Here is a 14,309-nt window from a genome sequence, read left to right on the forward strand (position 1 = left end):
GGCAAGCCCGAATTCAAGCCGAAGGAAAATTGCTTCTTATGTGACGGTCCCCATTGGGCTAGAGATTGTCCGAAAAGGAAGTCCTTAAGTGCCATGCTCGAAGAGAGGGAAACTCAAGAGCACACACAAATGGGTTGTCTACAACTCCTCAACTCACTGAAGGCTAGTCCAATCCCAACCAACAATCCGAAGAACAACTCCCTTATGTACGTGGCGGCACGTATCAACAGGAAAGATGCCCAAGTCATGGTAGACACCGGCGCATCTCACAACTTCATAAGGAAGGAGGAGGCCATGAGGCTTGGCCTCAAACTCGACAAAGGTCAAGGGTGGTTGAAAACGGTGAATGCGGAGGCTAAACCGCTAGATGGCGTGGCCCGTAACGTGGAGTTGCACCTTGGCACTTGGCAAGGTAACGTAAACTTCTCCATTGCTCCTATGGATGATTTTGATATTGTACTTGGCATGGAGTTCCTTAGGCAATTCAATGTGGTCCCACTCCCTCGCTACAACACGGTGTGCATAATGGAGGGAGGCCCTTGCATGATTCCAACAATGCACAAGCCAAGTACTTCCAACCGCCTCTCCGCCATGCAACTCAAGAAAGGAGTAAAGAAAGGGGAGCCTACATTCCTTGCTACTCTACGCGAGGAAGAAGAAGTTACTTCCAAGGAGCCACCAAAGGAGGTTAGCCAAGTCCTTGAGGAGTTCAAAGATGTCATGCCACCACAACTACCTAAGAAACTCCCACCAAGGAGGGAGGTGGATCATTGCATCGAGTTGGAGCCCGGTGCAAAACCACCCGCAAAAGCACCATATCGCATGTCTCCACCGGAGCTAGAGGAGCTAAGGAGACAACTTAAAGAGCTTTTGGATACCGGTTATATTCAACCATCAAAAGCACCATATGGAGCACCTGTCTTGTTTCAAAAGAAGCATGATGGCTCATTAAGGCTATGCATCGATTATAGGGCGCTCAATAAGGTTACCATTAAGAACAAGTATCCTATACCGTTGATAGCCGATTTGTTTGATCAACTTGGAGGAGCAAGGTACTTTACTAAACTTGACTTGAGGTCGGAGTACTACCAAGTTAGAATTGCGGAGGGTGATGAGCCAAAGACTACGTGTGTTACTCGATATGGAGCATACGAATTCCTCGTCATGCCCTTTGGTCTCACCAATGCACCCGCCACATTCTGCACTCTCATGAACAAGATCTTCCATCCTTACTTGGACAAATTCGTGGTGGTCTATTTGGATGACATCGTCATCTATAGCAAGACGCTAGAGGAGCACATCCACCACCTACGAATTGTGTTCAAGGTTCTAAAGGATAATGAGCTTTACGTGAAGAAAGAGAAGTGCTCATTTGCAACCAATGAGGTGTACTTCCTCGGCCATAAGATCAAGGATGGCAAGCTGCACATGGATGAAGCCAAAGTGAAAGCCATTCAAGAGTGGGATCCTCCAACCAAGGTGAGTGAGTTGCGATCTTTTCTTGGTCTTGTTAACTATTATAGGAGGTTTATCAAAGGGTATTCTGCCCTAGCCGCACCACTCACCGATCTACTAAAGAAGAACAAGACATGGAGTTGGTCCACCCAATGCCAACAAGCCTTTGAGAATTTGAAGGAGGCGATTATGAAGGAACCCGTGTTGGCATTGCCCGATTGCTCCAAACCATACGAGGTGCACACCGATGCTTCCGACTTTGCCATAGGGGGCGTGTTGATGCAAGAAAGGCATCCGATCGCATATGAAAGCCGCAAGCTCAATGACACGGAGAGAAGGTATACGGTCCAAGAGAAGGAGATGACCGCCATCATCCATTGCTTGCGCGCTTGGAGGCATTACTTGCTGGGGTCTAAATTCATGGTAAAGACTGACAATGTGGCCACAAGCTATTTCCAAACTTAAAAGAAGTTAAGCCCTAAGCAAGCTCGTTGGCAAGACTTTCTTGCCGAGTTCGACTACAAGCTTGAATATAAGCCCGGTACGGCCAATGTAGTTGCCGATGCATTAAGTAGGAAAGCCGAACTAGCATCGATAACCAAGTTCCAAGGGGAACTGCTCAACCTAATAAAGGAGGGCATGGACCGTGATGTTGTGGCCAAGCAACTCCTACAACTTGCCATGGAGGGCAAGACTAAGAGGTTTTGGGTTGAAGATGACCTTCTCTACACAAAAGGGCATCGCATCTATGTACCAAGGTGGGGCAACATAAGGAAGAATTTGATCAAGGAATGCCATGACACCAAATGGGCCGGCCACCCGGGGCAAAAGCGTACGAGAGCTTTGTTGGAGACAAACTATTATTGGCCACAAATGCGGGACGACATCGAGATGTATGTGAAGACCTGCCTTGTTTGTCAATAAGACAAGGTGGAGCAACGACAACCCGCAGGTTTATTGGAGCCACTACCAACTCTTGAGAGACCATGGGAGAGCATCTCCATGGACTTCATCATTGGCTTACCCAAGTCCGAGGGATGTAGCACTATAATCGTAGTGGTTGATCGATTCTCCAAGTATGCTACATTCATTGCCGCGACAAAGGAGTGTCCAGCTGAGGAGACGGCACGGCTATTTTTCAAACACGTGGTGAAGTATTGGGGACTCCCAAGATCAATTATAAGTGATCGAGACTCAAGGTTCACCGGAAGGTTTTGGACGGAGTTATTCAAGATCATGGGCTCGGAGTTGCATTTCTCTATAAGCTTTCATCCACAAATCGATGGGTAAACCGAGCGAGCTAATGCATTATTGGAGCTATATCTACGGCACTTTGTGAGTGCCAATCAACATGATTGGGCAAAGTTACTAGATGTTGCCCAATTCTCATATAACTTGCAAAGGAGCGAATCCACCAATCGAAGTCCGTTCGAGTTAGCCACGGGGCAACAACCACTCACTCCACAAACACTCGTTACCAAGTATGGAGGAAGGAGTCCTGCCGCATTCAAGGTTGCCAAAAGTTGGCATGAACAAGTAGACTTAGCAAGGTCATACCTTCATAAGGCCACCAAGAAAATGAAGAAGTGGACGGATGCCAAAAGAAGGCACGTGGAGTATCAAGTGGGAGACTTGGTGTTCATCAAAATCCTTTCATCCCAACACAAGTCTACCCGAGGGCTACACAAAGGCCTTGTTCGCCGATACGAGGGACCATTTCCAATCGTCAAGAAGGTGGGCAAGATATCTTATAAGGTGGAGTTACCTCCTACACTCAAACTTCACCCGGTCTTCCATGTAAGTTGTCTAAAGCCATACTACAAGGATGAGGAAGACCATACAAGAGGGGAGTCCAAGCGAGCACCAATAGGTGTCTACAACACTTATGACAAGGATGTGGATAGCATATTAGCCGATCCAATAGTTCGTGGAAGGGACAACCATCCGAGTCATGAGTACTTGGTGAAATGGAAGGGACTACCCTATAGCGAAGCAAGTTGGGAACCTGCTACCGCGCTTTGGCAATTTGAAGATCACATCAAGAGGTTCCATGAAGCAAGCTCGACGAGGACGTCGACGGCATAGGTGGGGGAGAATGTCACGGTTGGGGCATTTCATCAAACACTTTGTGAGCATTCTCTCCATTTTGGGCCTTACAATGGGCCAAGCACCTAGAGGAGTGTAGAATTCTCTAGAACATTATGGAGAACTCTAGGTCAAGCCATGTACATATCCATTTCTAGATGCTTCTTTAGATATTTTTGTAAAGGAGGTGGGAAGGATCTAGACACCCATTCTCCACCGTAGGATTAAAGCAATTATAACCGTAGGATTAGACTTTGTATGCCTATAAATAGGTGGAGGCCTCATTTGGCCAAACCATCCAAGAACATCCAAGAACATCCAAGGATCCAAGGATTCAAGAATCCAAGCTACACTTGTAAAGCTCTCTTTTAAGCAATATACTTTCATTCTCCCAAACTCTCTTTGTGCTCTAGCTTTCTTTGCTTAGCTTTCTCTTTTAGTGAGCAAAAGGCTTACTTAGTTGCAACAAAGGGTCGGAATAGCAACTAAGGCCGCACGGCTTGAAGGGATAAGAAACAAGTCCGTGACAACCAGCTAAGGATACTTGTTATAAGACGTTTTAGGACGACACCCTTGTTTGAGTTGGAACCAAACGCAAATTTCTCTTACAACCAGTCATCGTCATTTGAATTGAGACCAATCAACACAATTGGGTTATCTTTTGGATATTGCCAAAATTCGGATTACATGTTTTAATTTATTGGACATTGACAGCATTTAAACTTCTAAATTTTGTTTGCCAACTTGACATAATCAAGAAGCCGCAAGTGGGTCTAGTGGTCTACTGATTCATTAAACAACAAAAATGGAGAACCAGACAAGCTCTGTACCGTTGGTCAATCAGTGATGAAAACGCACGGGAATAAAAAACAAAGAAACAGGAAATGGTTCCAAAATGGGCAGCAAAGTTAAATAGTTTAGAGGATTAAAAAAGGAAACCAACACCCAAAACTGATTAAGAAAGGCTCCCTGATAGAAGACAGATATTTAAATGTTACACTCTTTGTGCAAACAATTTATCAATTATTTGACACAAATACTTTGCTAATCAAGCAAAAGCTGTCTTAATAGTCATTGTCCAACTTGAAGATATTTTGTATACTTAATAATTTTTAGTGCTGCGTCCTACCTTGTGGTTAATAAAATATTAGAGACTTGAAAAGATATTAGCCTAAATGACTATATAAATAATTCTTGATATTTTTCACAAAGTAAGCACTTATTACAATCATTTTACACTCAACCTTTAAAAGTTTGTCTGTCATATTTAAAACGCTAAAAAAAAAAAAAAAAAAAATGTTTTCTTAGAGCAAAAGATAGAGTCATCTTTTGAGTCTTGACCTGTTGTCTCGATATTCTATGTCATAGAAAGCGATTGCATGAGTTATTTAAAAACTAGATTGCCAGCTTACGCCTTTTTTAAATAGAATCATCGTTTGACTTTGAATAGGTGAAATGGCATGAAACCTCCGTGTCCAATTCAAAACCAAATGTGCTTGGCTGCCACTTCTCTACTTAATATAATTTATCTATAAGAATATCGATCTCTGATGTACAACATACAGGTCTCTGTCGTACAACATACAGCTTCAGTTTTTGTTAAAGACAGATAGGAACAGAAAAACTGATGTTTTTGTTAAGAAATGCATGGTAACTGTTAATCTCCACTTATGTTGGGCAGAATCACCTCAAAAAAATGTTGCAATCGAGGCCGAATTGTGAAATTTCTAAATAAATTTTCTTATAAGGAACAATAAATTGAAAAAAGCCCAAGTTTCCTCGGTCTCGATTTTAGCAGTTTTTAAGCAACCTGAAATTGTGGGACTCTAATCGAAGAGAAAAGTCCAAAAGTTTAATTACCATTCATCTACCAGTAGTCTCTACAAGAGCATAAACCTTGTCTAAAATGGTGAAAACGATTACAATCTCTGACAACAATCTCCCGATCAAATTCCTTTGAAATCATCTTTATAGCCTCATGACAATCACCACAAATCCTGAGGTTCTTAATGATGCGTATTGCTGTACCTGGGCTTGTCTTCAAGAAACAGAACGCAATTGCCAGTTTCTCACTATGAAGGGATAGTGCCAACTCCTTTCCTTCCTCATCTAAGTCGAGCAAAACCTCCCTCGTATTTCCTACGAAACCTTTCATCTTTAACCTCTTCAAAATTTCGTCAAGCATCTTAAATATCTTCTGAGACTCTGGATGAGATTTATCACCCACAAAAAACTCATGAAGAACACCACCTAGCTCAACTAAACTGCATCCTGGAACTTTCTTGATCCCCCTTACCTCCATAAGATCTCTCACCTGCCTCACTTCAATCCATTTTCCCATCTTAGCATACACATTCGATAAAAGAACATATGCACCACTGTTAGAGGGATCCAATTCAATTAGTTTCTTCAGCGAAATCTCACAAGTTTCAATGTCCCCATGCATCCTAGATCCACTCAGTAGAGCCCCCCATATGAGCACATCAGGCTCCATAGGCATTGATTTTACCACATTCCATGCCTCGCCGATGAGACCAGCTCTCCCATAAAGGTCAACAATGCAACCGTAGTGTTGGATCATAGGACTAATACCAAACTCTTTGTTCATCCTTCTAAAGTACTCCTTTCCTTCACTCACCAGACCTCCATGCACACAAGCACACAAAACACCTATAAATGTTACAGCATTAGGCCTCACTCCATGGCTTGTCATTTCATTGAATAACTGAAGGCACTCCCAGGCATCTCCATGCATAGCAAGTCCTGATACCATTGCACTCCAAGCCATCACATCCTTATTATGACCCATAAGGTTAAATACCCATTTCGCTTTTCCAATACTGCCACATTTTGCGTACATGTCTATTAAAGCAGTCCCTAAGACAACATCAATTTCCATTTTGCATTTTTCAATGTAAGCATGAACCCATTTTCCATGCTCAAGCGCACCTAAACGTCCACAAGCAGAAAGTATGCTCGACATGGTAAACCCATTAGGCTTGACATCATTTGTTTTCAACATTTGCATCTCACGGAACAAAGCAAGTGCTTCCTTATAGCCACCACATTCAACATACCCATTTATCATACAACTCCATGATATCACATTCTTTTCAGGCATTGCATCGAACAGATTCCATGCAACATCTATCAATCCCGCTTTACAATTCGCATTAATGATAGAATTCCAAGACGCTAAATCAGGTTGGGTAATCTCATCAAACAGTTGACGGGCAAGCATCAAATGGCCACAAGATGAGTACATATTGATAAGAGATGTTTGGACAAATGGGTCATCAACGAACCCAAAGAGGATAGTTTGGGTATGGATTTGTTTTCCAGAATGGAGATGAGGTGGGGAGTTGAAGGATTGGAGAAGGAAAGGGAAAGTGTAGAAATCGGGTTGAACTCCATGTAAACGCATTCGGCTGAAGATGGAGAATGGGGTTGAAAGGGTTGAGCCAGTCGAACCATGACTGGATTGTTGTGCATGGACTCGGATGAGAGTGTTCCAGACAAAGGACTCGGGGGTCGGATGGGAAAGATGAAGACTTGGGTGCGTCAAGGATATAAGCCTCCTTGCAAAAGCTCGCATTTAGTGGCACAGGAAGGCGGGAAACTGTTAAGTAAGCCGTTTGTGTAGGAGATTAGCTAATGTACGACCGCTTCACGTTTTCAATCGCTTCACAATTTAGCTGGTCCAAAAACAAGACCACTTTACAATTTAGGTCTAAATTAGAGAGTTTGCTTTAGAAAAATACTCTCGTTACTTATTTCGATTTGATAACACCACTGGCATATGCATATGATTTCCAACCATATTAAGCCGAATAAGGATTTATACTCTTTTTTCGTTTTTAATTTAATTGCAGTAGTGTATAGAAATAATCAACTCAAATGGAATATTTGTTTCACCAAATCGGACCATACCAACCAGCATCGTAATACGTTTAAGGGAAAGACAACCCCAATGTAAATCCTCGACCTTGTCCATTATTTTCTCAATATAAAAAGCTTAACGCAAGGGGATTCAGGGCCGAGGATATATATTCACAAGCCTTCCATTGTACCATATTTCAGGTTCCCAGTCGCAACTATCATATGCTAATGGTAATAATAACCCAACGAAATTTGGCAGCCATTGGCAAGCCTTAGACCATGATTATCAAAACTCCGAAAGAAAAGACATTTATCAACTCCAGTAACAAAACAACCAGATTCTAATTAACAGTGCAAAAACTTCAATACAACTTTTGAGTAAAACAATCATGAAACGTCCCCAAAAAGAGGACAGATTAGACAGCTGAAAACCAAAAAAAGAAAAAAACTCTAGAACAACTAAGCCTAATGCAGGATGCCTCCAGATACAGAATTAAATCCTCAGTCTTCATCTTCACCCTCATTTTCAGCAATATTGAAGTATCTCAACTCATAAACATTTCGGTCCTTGTTGGAAGCAATCACTCGAAGCCAATCCCTCACATTATGCTTCTTCAAGTACTTCTTAGTCAAGTATTTTAGGTACCTGTGAAACAAAAGTTAAAAAAGTATCATCAAGGTTCTAAACAAAGAGAACTGAGAATAACATCAACAAAGAATAATCAGTCTGCTTCACTTGTTGGGTAATTATACAATAGAAACGAACTGAGATGCTTGTTATGCAAGCGTATGAGTTCTTATGGATTTTAAGATTTTATGCAAAGTTGGAAATTTCTATTCGTGACTTGGAAATGAAGAAAGGGTAATCAACGTGTGTATATAGCTTTGACAAGTAGGGCAACATCCAAATGAAACAATAACCTTTCAACAATAAATTGCATCAATAACATCAGAAAAGCATATACAAGATACTGGGTTCAAAAATTTCAGATGCACACGATAGCAATAATAACTTGTTTCATTCGGGAGGCAATCCTAGATAAGAATACATAACATAAAGAACAATTAGTCTACTCTAGATATGATGGCATTCCATAACCGTCATCTCAGGCATGCCCCAAGCCATCGAAAAGTGACGACTTGAGAGGTAAAGTTAATGAAATCAAACTACAATTTCACAAGTAGAAATTATCCGGACAAAAAGATAAATAAATAACCTCCAAAACCATTATTCAGATCCACTATAACGCAACAAGCAAAAACGATGTTAACTTTTCTCTTAACTCAAAATACTAAAAAATTTCTAAGAACTCCCACAATAGCGAATTAAAATTCAACCCAAATGTCCAATTTATCACCATACTGAGTCTCAATTTCCCATCTAAACATATATCAGAAAATTGCAACTGAATATGATCAAAACCATCGTCAAGATGAAGCAAAACAAAAATAACAGTAAAAAAAGTAGTACCTTTTGGAGAAGTTACTGTCAGAGGTGACCGTGATCTTGTTCTTTTCACGGGTAACGGTGACGGATTCGCCAAGAGCACCGGCCTTGCCGCCTACCTTGATTCGCTCCTGAAGGAACTTCTCTAGGGAGGCGATGTCCATGATCTTATCCTCCACCGGCTTTGCGCAGTCGATAACGAAGGTCGCTCCCTTCTTCTTGCCCTTAGGCCCAGTTGCTGCCCCGCGACTCATTTTCCCTCACTTCTTCTGCGATTCACAGATTCAAAAGTCAAAAATACACGTCCAAAGAAAAAGAAATCAAACAAACTAACAGAGGAAGAAACTCTTACCGAAGCAGAAGATACAAACAAATTCACAGATTCAAAAGTAAAAAATACACGTCCAAAGAAAAAGAAATCAAACAAACTAACAGACGAAGAAACTCTTACCGAAGCAGAAGATACAAGCAACGACAAGTTTTGAGCAGCGATTCAAGGCTAGCTAGCACGCTCCCGACCCAGGGATACAAAAAGGCGCTAGGGTTTTGCTTCTAATTTATACATACATAATTTATGGAAAAGAAAACATCGACGACGTCGTTTTAAAAGTTATGGCACTCTTTACTTTTCATATGGGCCAACATACGAGATATATGAACAACTGCTTTTGTGGGCTAGTGGACATTTCTTTTTCGAAGTCTACAATCCATGTCAGCCCAAAAAGGAAAATGGGCCATTGGGGCCCATATACATGTTCATTGTCGCCTTGCCGCGTCAAATTTGGTAGTTTGCCCTAAACGGCAAAAAAACAAAAAAGGAAGAGGGAAAATCAGACCGGAGATGAAATATGGAGAAATTGGAGAACGATCTCGACGGCGTGGTTCCTTGCTCTTCCCTGGCCGTTGATTCTATTCTCCGTGTTGGAACGGTAAAACGAACAATCTTTCTTTCTTTGATTTTGCTTTTACCTTTTTCTTCTTCTTCTAAAACCCTTTTGTCACACCCAAAAAACAAAAAAAAAAAAAAAAAAAAATCCTAGTCAGGCTGGTGCTATCTGGGGGTTGTGTACTGGTCCTTACGACGCTCGTAAACAAGGTGATTCTGGAAAAAAAAAAAAAATTGCAAAATAAAATGTTTTAAAAATTCAATCTTTTATTTTTTCAAACCATCAGAATTATCCTCTAATTGAGCATCTCTTTTTTTATGTTTTTTTTTTTTTTTCTTGTTATGCAGGCCTGAGTGGTGTTGCTAATGCTGCTTTCGTGGTACAATGACTTCGCTTATTTATTTTATAATTGTATATCTTTCTGGGATTGCTTTGCTGCATTGGAATTTGATTGCTGCATTGTGTTTTGTAATGATGAGCAGGCGAGGTCGGTTGGTGGGTTCGGGCTTCAGTGTGGTAATGCATGGTTTTATCTCTAATTTATTTTTTCGTTTTTAGCGTAATGTTTTGGTGCAATTGATACTTAAAAAAGATTGTCTTTAGGACTTGTTGCTGGAGTTTTTACTGTTACTCGATGTGGACTTCGAAAGTACAGAGGAAAGAATGATTTGGTTAGTTGTTTTTATTATCTTCTGTTACTACTCTCAGTTGTAAGTGCTTTACCACTTCAAGGCTTTGAAGCATTTTGTGAATTCCCTAGTTTGGTTCCTTACGTTAGTTATAAGTTATTAACTTGATAACACGTTGCTGTACATTTGGTGTGGAAGAGGAAAATGTAGTTGGAAGATATCATTGCTAACTATTTTTACCATATCGGGTAACTGCATAGAAGCTAGTATCGGTATGTTGTCCCAGACAAGAAATTTTAACATCCATAAATATTATATGATTAATAATAAATAGGGTGATTTTTATTATAGAAGTTGTGGTTATGATGATGAGATTACTTCTTATGAATGTTAACCTGGTTATAATCTTACACTAATAATGTCCATTGAGAAACAGCGAAGTGGTTTCTTCCAGATAATAGGCATTTTTTTAAGTCCTAGAGTCTCTCATAAATGTCAGATTTGTTGAATCATACTTTCCTGAGCTTGGCGGCTAGTGCTGTGTTTTTTCCTGATGATTCTGCAGATTTTTTGTTCAACTGCATGAAATGGTGGTGCAGATCCTAACATTCATCAGTATGAATGTTTAAATCAAGCGCTGTCTGCGTACCTTGATTTTCATTATTTTCCATTGTGTTACCAAAGAGGACCAGTTTCCTTTATGTATACCCTGATTCATTATAACATATGCTCCTGCATTATTCCATATGTGTTGGACTATGATAACAAATTAAAAGAATTATGTAATATGCACATCGCATCGACCTGCAGAAACGTGTGTGTTTGAAGTTTTCTTCATCTAACAGGTGAATGGTCTGATTGCGGGTGCTGTAGCAGGGGCAACTGTTGCTGCTAGGACGCGAAACTGGGCACAAGTAGTTGGGACTGCTTGTCTAGTTTCTGCCTTCAGTGCTGCTGCTGATTATTCTAGAACAATGTGAGTTTCCTCGTGGTTATGGGTGAAGATATTCTTACCTTTCAATTTCTCACACATTATTAACCTTCAATCTGGAAGGCACTCAAATATCATTGAAACTTTTTGTTGCCATAATGAAAGTTATCATTGAAAGTATCTGTTGTATAGTTTGGAGTATGTTATGTAGTTTATCATTATTTGACAGAAAGTAGCTTAACTCTCTTCTACTTTAAACCGAGAGGAGAGAATCCAGTGGGATCTTTTGAAATTCTGTTTGCTTCCCAACTTAACACATGGGTGACAATTTGGTAGCAATTGCCACCCTACTCATGAGATGGACTGAGATGAAAGAAAGGGAAAACACCAAAATCAAAATAATAAAAAAAGGGCTGGTTTTTATTTTTCGTTTTTTTGTCTTTTTTGGGCAAATAGAATTTTCACGGGCGATGATTCTTGTCCCTCTTCGATAGAAATCCTATTGCTATATAAACTACATTTTTCCAACTATAAAATCAACTTTTAGCCGGCCTCATATATTCAACAATGAAGCCTAATCATTGTTGCTTGGTTGCTAAGTCAAAAACTCCTTTGGAACGTCAACTCTGATTAATTAGTTCATAGTATTTCAAATGGTCCTTGGTGGACTATGAAATATTTAACAGTAATTAGCTAGTTTTCCAGGACAAAAGTTGCAAGTACTTTATAAACTATAGTAAACTTGCAAAGTACAATTAAAAGTTCTAGAAGCGGATCACATACATTATGAAGCTGCAAAAAATAAAAATAAAAATAAACTAAAAAAGGTTTTTTCAAAGGGGATTTGAAATTTAGTTGAATAATATATATATAAATATATGTATTCGAATTTATTTGTATAAATCTGCTCGGTGATTGATTTGTACTTTCGTGAAATAATTCAATAAGATCGGCCACTTCATTCTCAAGGACAACTGCAGAAACTCTTAAAAAGTAAGTTGTTGAAAAACGAATCGCTTATCAATGGGACCCAATCAATAAGGTTAGGTGACCTGTTGATGATGTATGGTCTTTGGATTATAAACTTGCTCATTTGTGTTTTACCCACAATGTTAAATGGCTAACTTCAATTTTTGAGTCAATTTTCTCCATCTAGCAGATCACCTACAATTAAAACATTTTTTTTTTCTCGAAATTTTTAAAGAATTATGAACCATACCGTTTTCTTTATTTTATTTTCCAATGTCCCTACAGGTTTCGCTTCCTTTCTGCATAGAAATAGTCGTAATATGAAGTCTTTTCTTGGAAAGTGATTGACATTGAGAGATTTCTCTAGACAGTGATCTTCATGTTTTTGAACAACAATTTTTGGGATAAATGCTTGAATCAGCGAAACCTTTCTTTTTTAAAATTTCATATTCATTCAAAAATGCAATTTATTTTTTTCCAGAAGGGCAAAAAATTTATTATTTTGTTTTGCTGTTGAATAATAATTAATCTATGCTATCGATTATTATTATGACATATACTTGCTATCGATTATTATTATGACATATACTTGGTAGATATGAACCTAAAATAGAAAAGCAAAGTGGGGTAGTTCATAAGTGATGAATATTTTCTGGCCAACCAAAAGGTTATTTTATAGAAAATCCCTTAGTTGCATACTTGGATTATTTTCATTTCAGTGGACAAAAGTTGAAAAGTTGGTCCATTTAAGAGATGATTAGGTTAACCTGAAAATTATTTGCCCAAAAAAAAAAAATGAGGGTTAACATGAAATTGTAAAATATATAATTTATTTATTTTCGGGTATGTATTAGGGTGATCTTAATTTGCTGTAACAGCCCAAAAATTTTATATACATTGAATAAGAGATATTTCTGCATGGGTAATGGACATTTTATATATCTATGAGTTGTGGGGGATTTTGTTTGTTTATCACAAATATATATATATATATATATATATATATATATATATATATATAATATTAATTTATTTTTTTTGGTAATAATATAATATTTATTTTATATTTAAAAAGAAAAGAAATGAATGATCGTAGTGGAACGAAATTTCAAATGCACAGTGGGGCCAACGATTTAATGGATGCCACCATTAGAAATGGAGAAAAAAGGATGGATTGGAGTTGGCTAACAAGTAATTGTATTATCTTCCCCATTAAAACAAAAGAAAACAAAAAATAAAAATAAAAATATTAATTATCTGGCTGATGGAGCAAACTCTGTCACAATTCCCATTTATCTTTTTGACCATCACAGGAACTCTACACGTGTTTCATTTAGTCAAAACTTTCATAATCATAATTATGAATATCATTGATTGTTTAAAAAAAAAGACAACACAATAGCAATAAAATCAAAAACACATAAAAGATTTATATAGAAAATTATTGATATAAAAAAATCATGATAAAAAAGAGATTTAAGTTTTATTAATAAAAATTGATAAAAAAGGTGAGCAAATAAAAAAATAAAAATTTAATACATATCAAAATTTTTGATCTCCGGTATTATAAGATAATTTTATTTTTCTTTCCAAATAAATTTTATCTAATAGGTCGAAGCGTGAATTTTTTAGATCAAATTAATAAGAATTCGGATCACCAACTCTAACATTAATAATATATTTAGAGTTAGAACTGCTTTAGATGAGTTTTGTACTTCATTCGGATCTATGGAAGTAGTGTATTTTTTCTTTCTTTCTTTTTGGAACAAATATCATAAAGAAAAACAGTCAAAATAAATGTGCATTATATAAACCACTACCTAAAAGACTATTGAACAGAATAACTGAGTTATGTAGCAGAGTTGAGTGATTCATAGTGTCTAACTTCCAAGAATACAAAGGGTGGGGTTTTCGAATCCAAACCCTTAATGGTGACCGGTGAGAATACCCTCAACATATCCTCCCAACTGTGCACCCTCAGGCTCTCACCACCTCATACTAATTTAATATACTCAAACAGAGCGATT

The 14,309-nt window shown here is 38.4% G+C and overlaps 3 protein-coding genes across 3 annotated transcripts; 1 reads left to right on the forward strand and 2 right to left on the reverse strand.

Annotated features, from left to right (window-relative positions):
- Positions 1-5,383: 5,383 nt before the first annotated feature.
- On the reverse strand, positions 5,384-7,593 carry LOC107426305 (pentatricopeptide repeat-containing protein At3g62890). The gene has a single exon (XM_016036438.4). It carries the CDS (start codon positions 7,133-7,135, stop codon positions 5,408-5,410), a length of 1,728 nt encoding a protein of 575 aa, XP_015891924.1. The 5' UTR covers positions 7,136-7,593; the 3' UTR covers positions 5,384-5,407.
- A 149-nt stretch (positions 7,594-7,742) lies between these two features.
- Positions 7,743-9,472, reverse strand: LOC107426291 (large ribosomal subunit protein eL22z-like). The gene is made up of 3 exons (XM_016036419.4): positions 9,318-9,472; positions 8,891-9,135; positions 7,743-8,065 (listed from the first exon to the last, which is right to left on the reverse strand). The coding sequence occupies exons 2-3, from the start codon at positions 9,118-9,120 to the stop codon at positions 7,921-7,923; spliced, it is 375 nt and encodes a 124-aa protein (XP_015891905.1). The 5' UTR covers positions 9,121-9,135; positions 9,318-9,472; the 3' UTR covers positions 7,743-7,920.
- Positions 9,473-9,649: 177 nt separating this feature from the next.
- On the forward strand, positions 9,650-11,493 carry LOC107426303 (outer envelope pore protein 16-4, chloroplastic). Its single transcript, XM_016036436.4, has 6 exons — positions 9,650-9,795; positions 9,911-9,962; positions 10,101-10,132; positions 10,236-10,269; positions 10,357-10,424; positions 11,228-11,493. The coding sequence occupies exons 1-6, from the start codon at positions 9,715-9,717 to the stop codon at positions 11,360-11,362; spliced, it is 402 nt and encodes a 133-aa protein (XP_015891922.2). The 5' UTR covers positions 9,650-9,714; the 3' UTR covers positions 11,363-11,493.
- Positions 11,494-14,309: the final 2,816 nt, after the last annotated feature.

This window comes from Ziziphus jujuba, chromosome 9 (genome assembly GCF_031755915.1).
Source record: "Ziziphus jujuba cultivar Dongzao chromosome 9, ASM3175591v1".
Lineage (NCBI taxonomy): Eukaryota > Viridiplantae > Streptophyta > Magnoliopsida > Rosales > Rhamnaceae > Ziziphus > Ziziphus jujuba.

Coding starts and splice junctions, on each gene's coding strand:
- LOC107426305 (XM_016036438.4), bottom strand. CDS start 7,135: ATGCGAGCTTTTGCAAGGAGGCTTATATCCTTGACGCACCCAAGTCTT.
- LOC107426303 (XM_016036436.4), top strand. CDS start 9,715: ATGGAGAAATTGGAGAACGATCTCGACGGCGTGGTTCCTTGCTCTTCC. Junction 10,133..10,235: donor TTGCTAATGCTGCTTTCGTG/GTACAATGACTT, acceptor AATGATGAGCAG/GCGAGGTCGGTTGGTGGGTT. Junction 10,270..10,356: donor TGGGTTCGGGCTTCAGTGTG/GTAATGCATGGT, acceptor GATTGTCTTTAG/GACTTGTTGCTGGAGTTTTT.
- LOC107426291 (XM_016036419.4), bottom strand. CDS start 9,120: ATGAGTCGCGGGGCAGCAACTGGGCCTAAGGGCAAGAAGAAGGGAGCG. Junction 8,066..8,890: donor GACAGTAACTTCTCCAAAAG/GTACTACTTTTT, acceptor TTTGTTTCACAG/GTACCTAAAATACTTGACTA.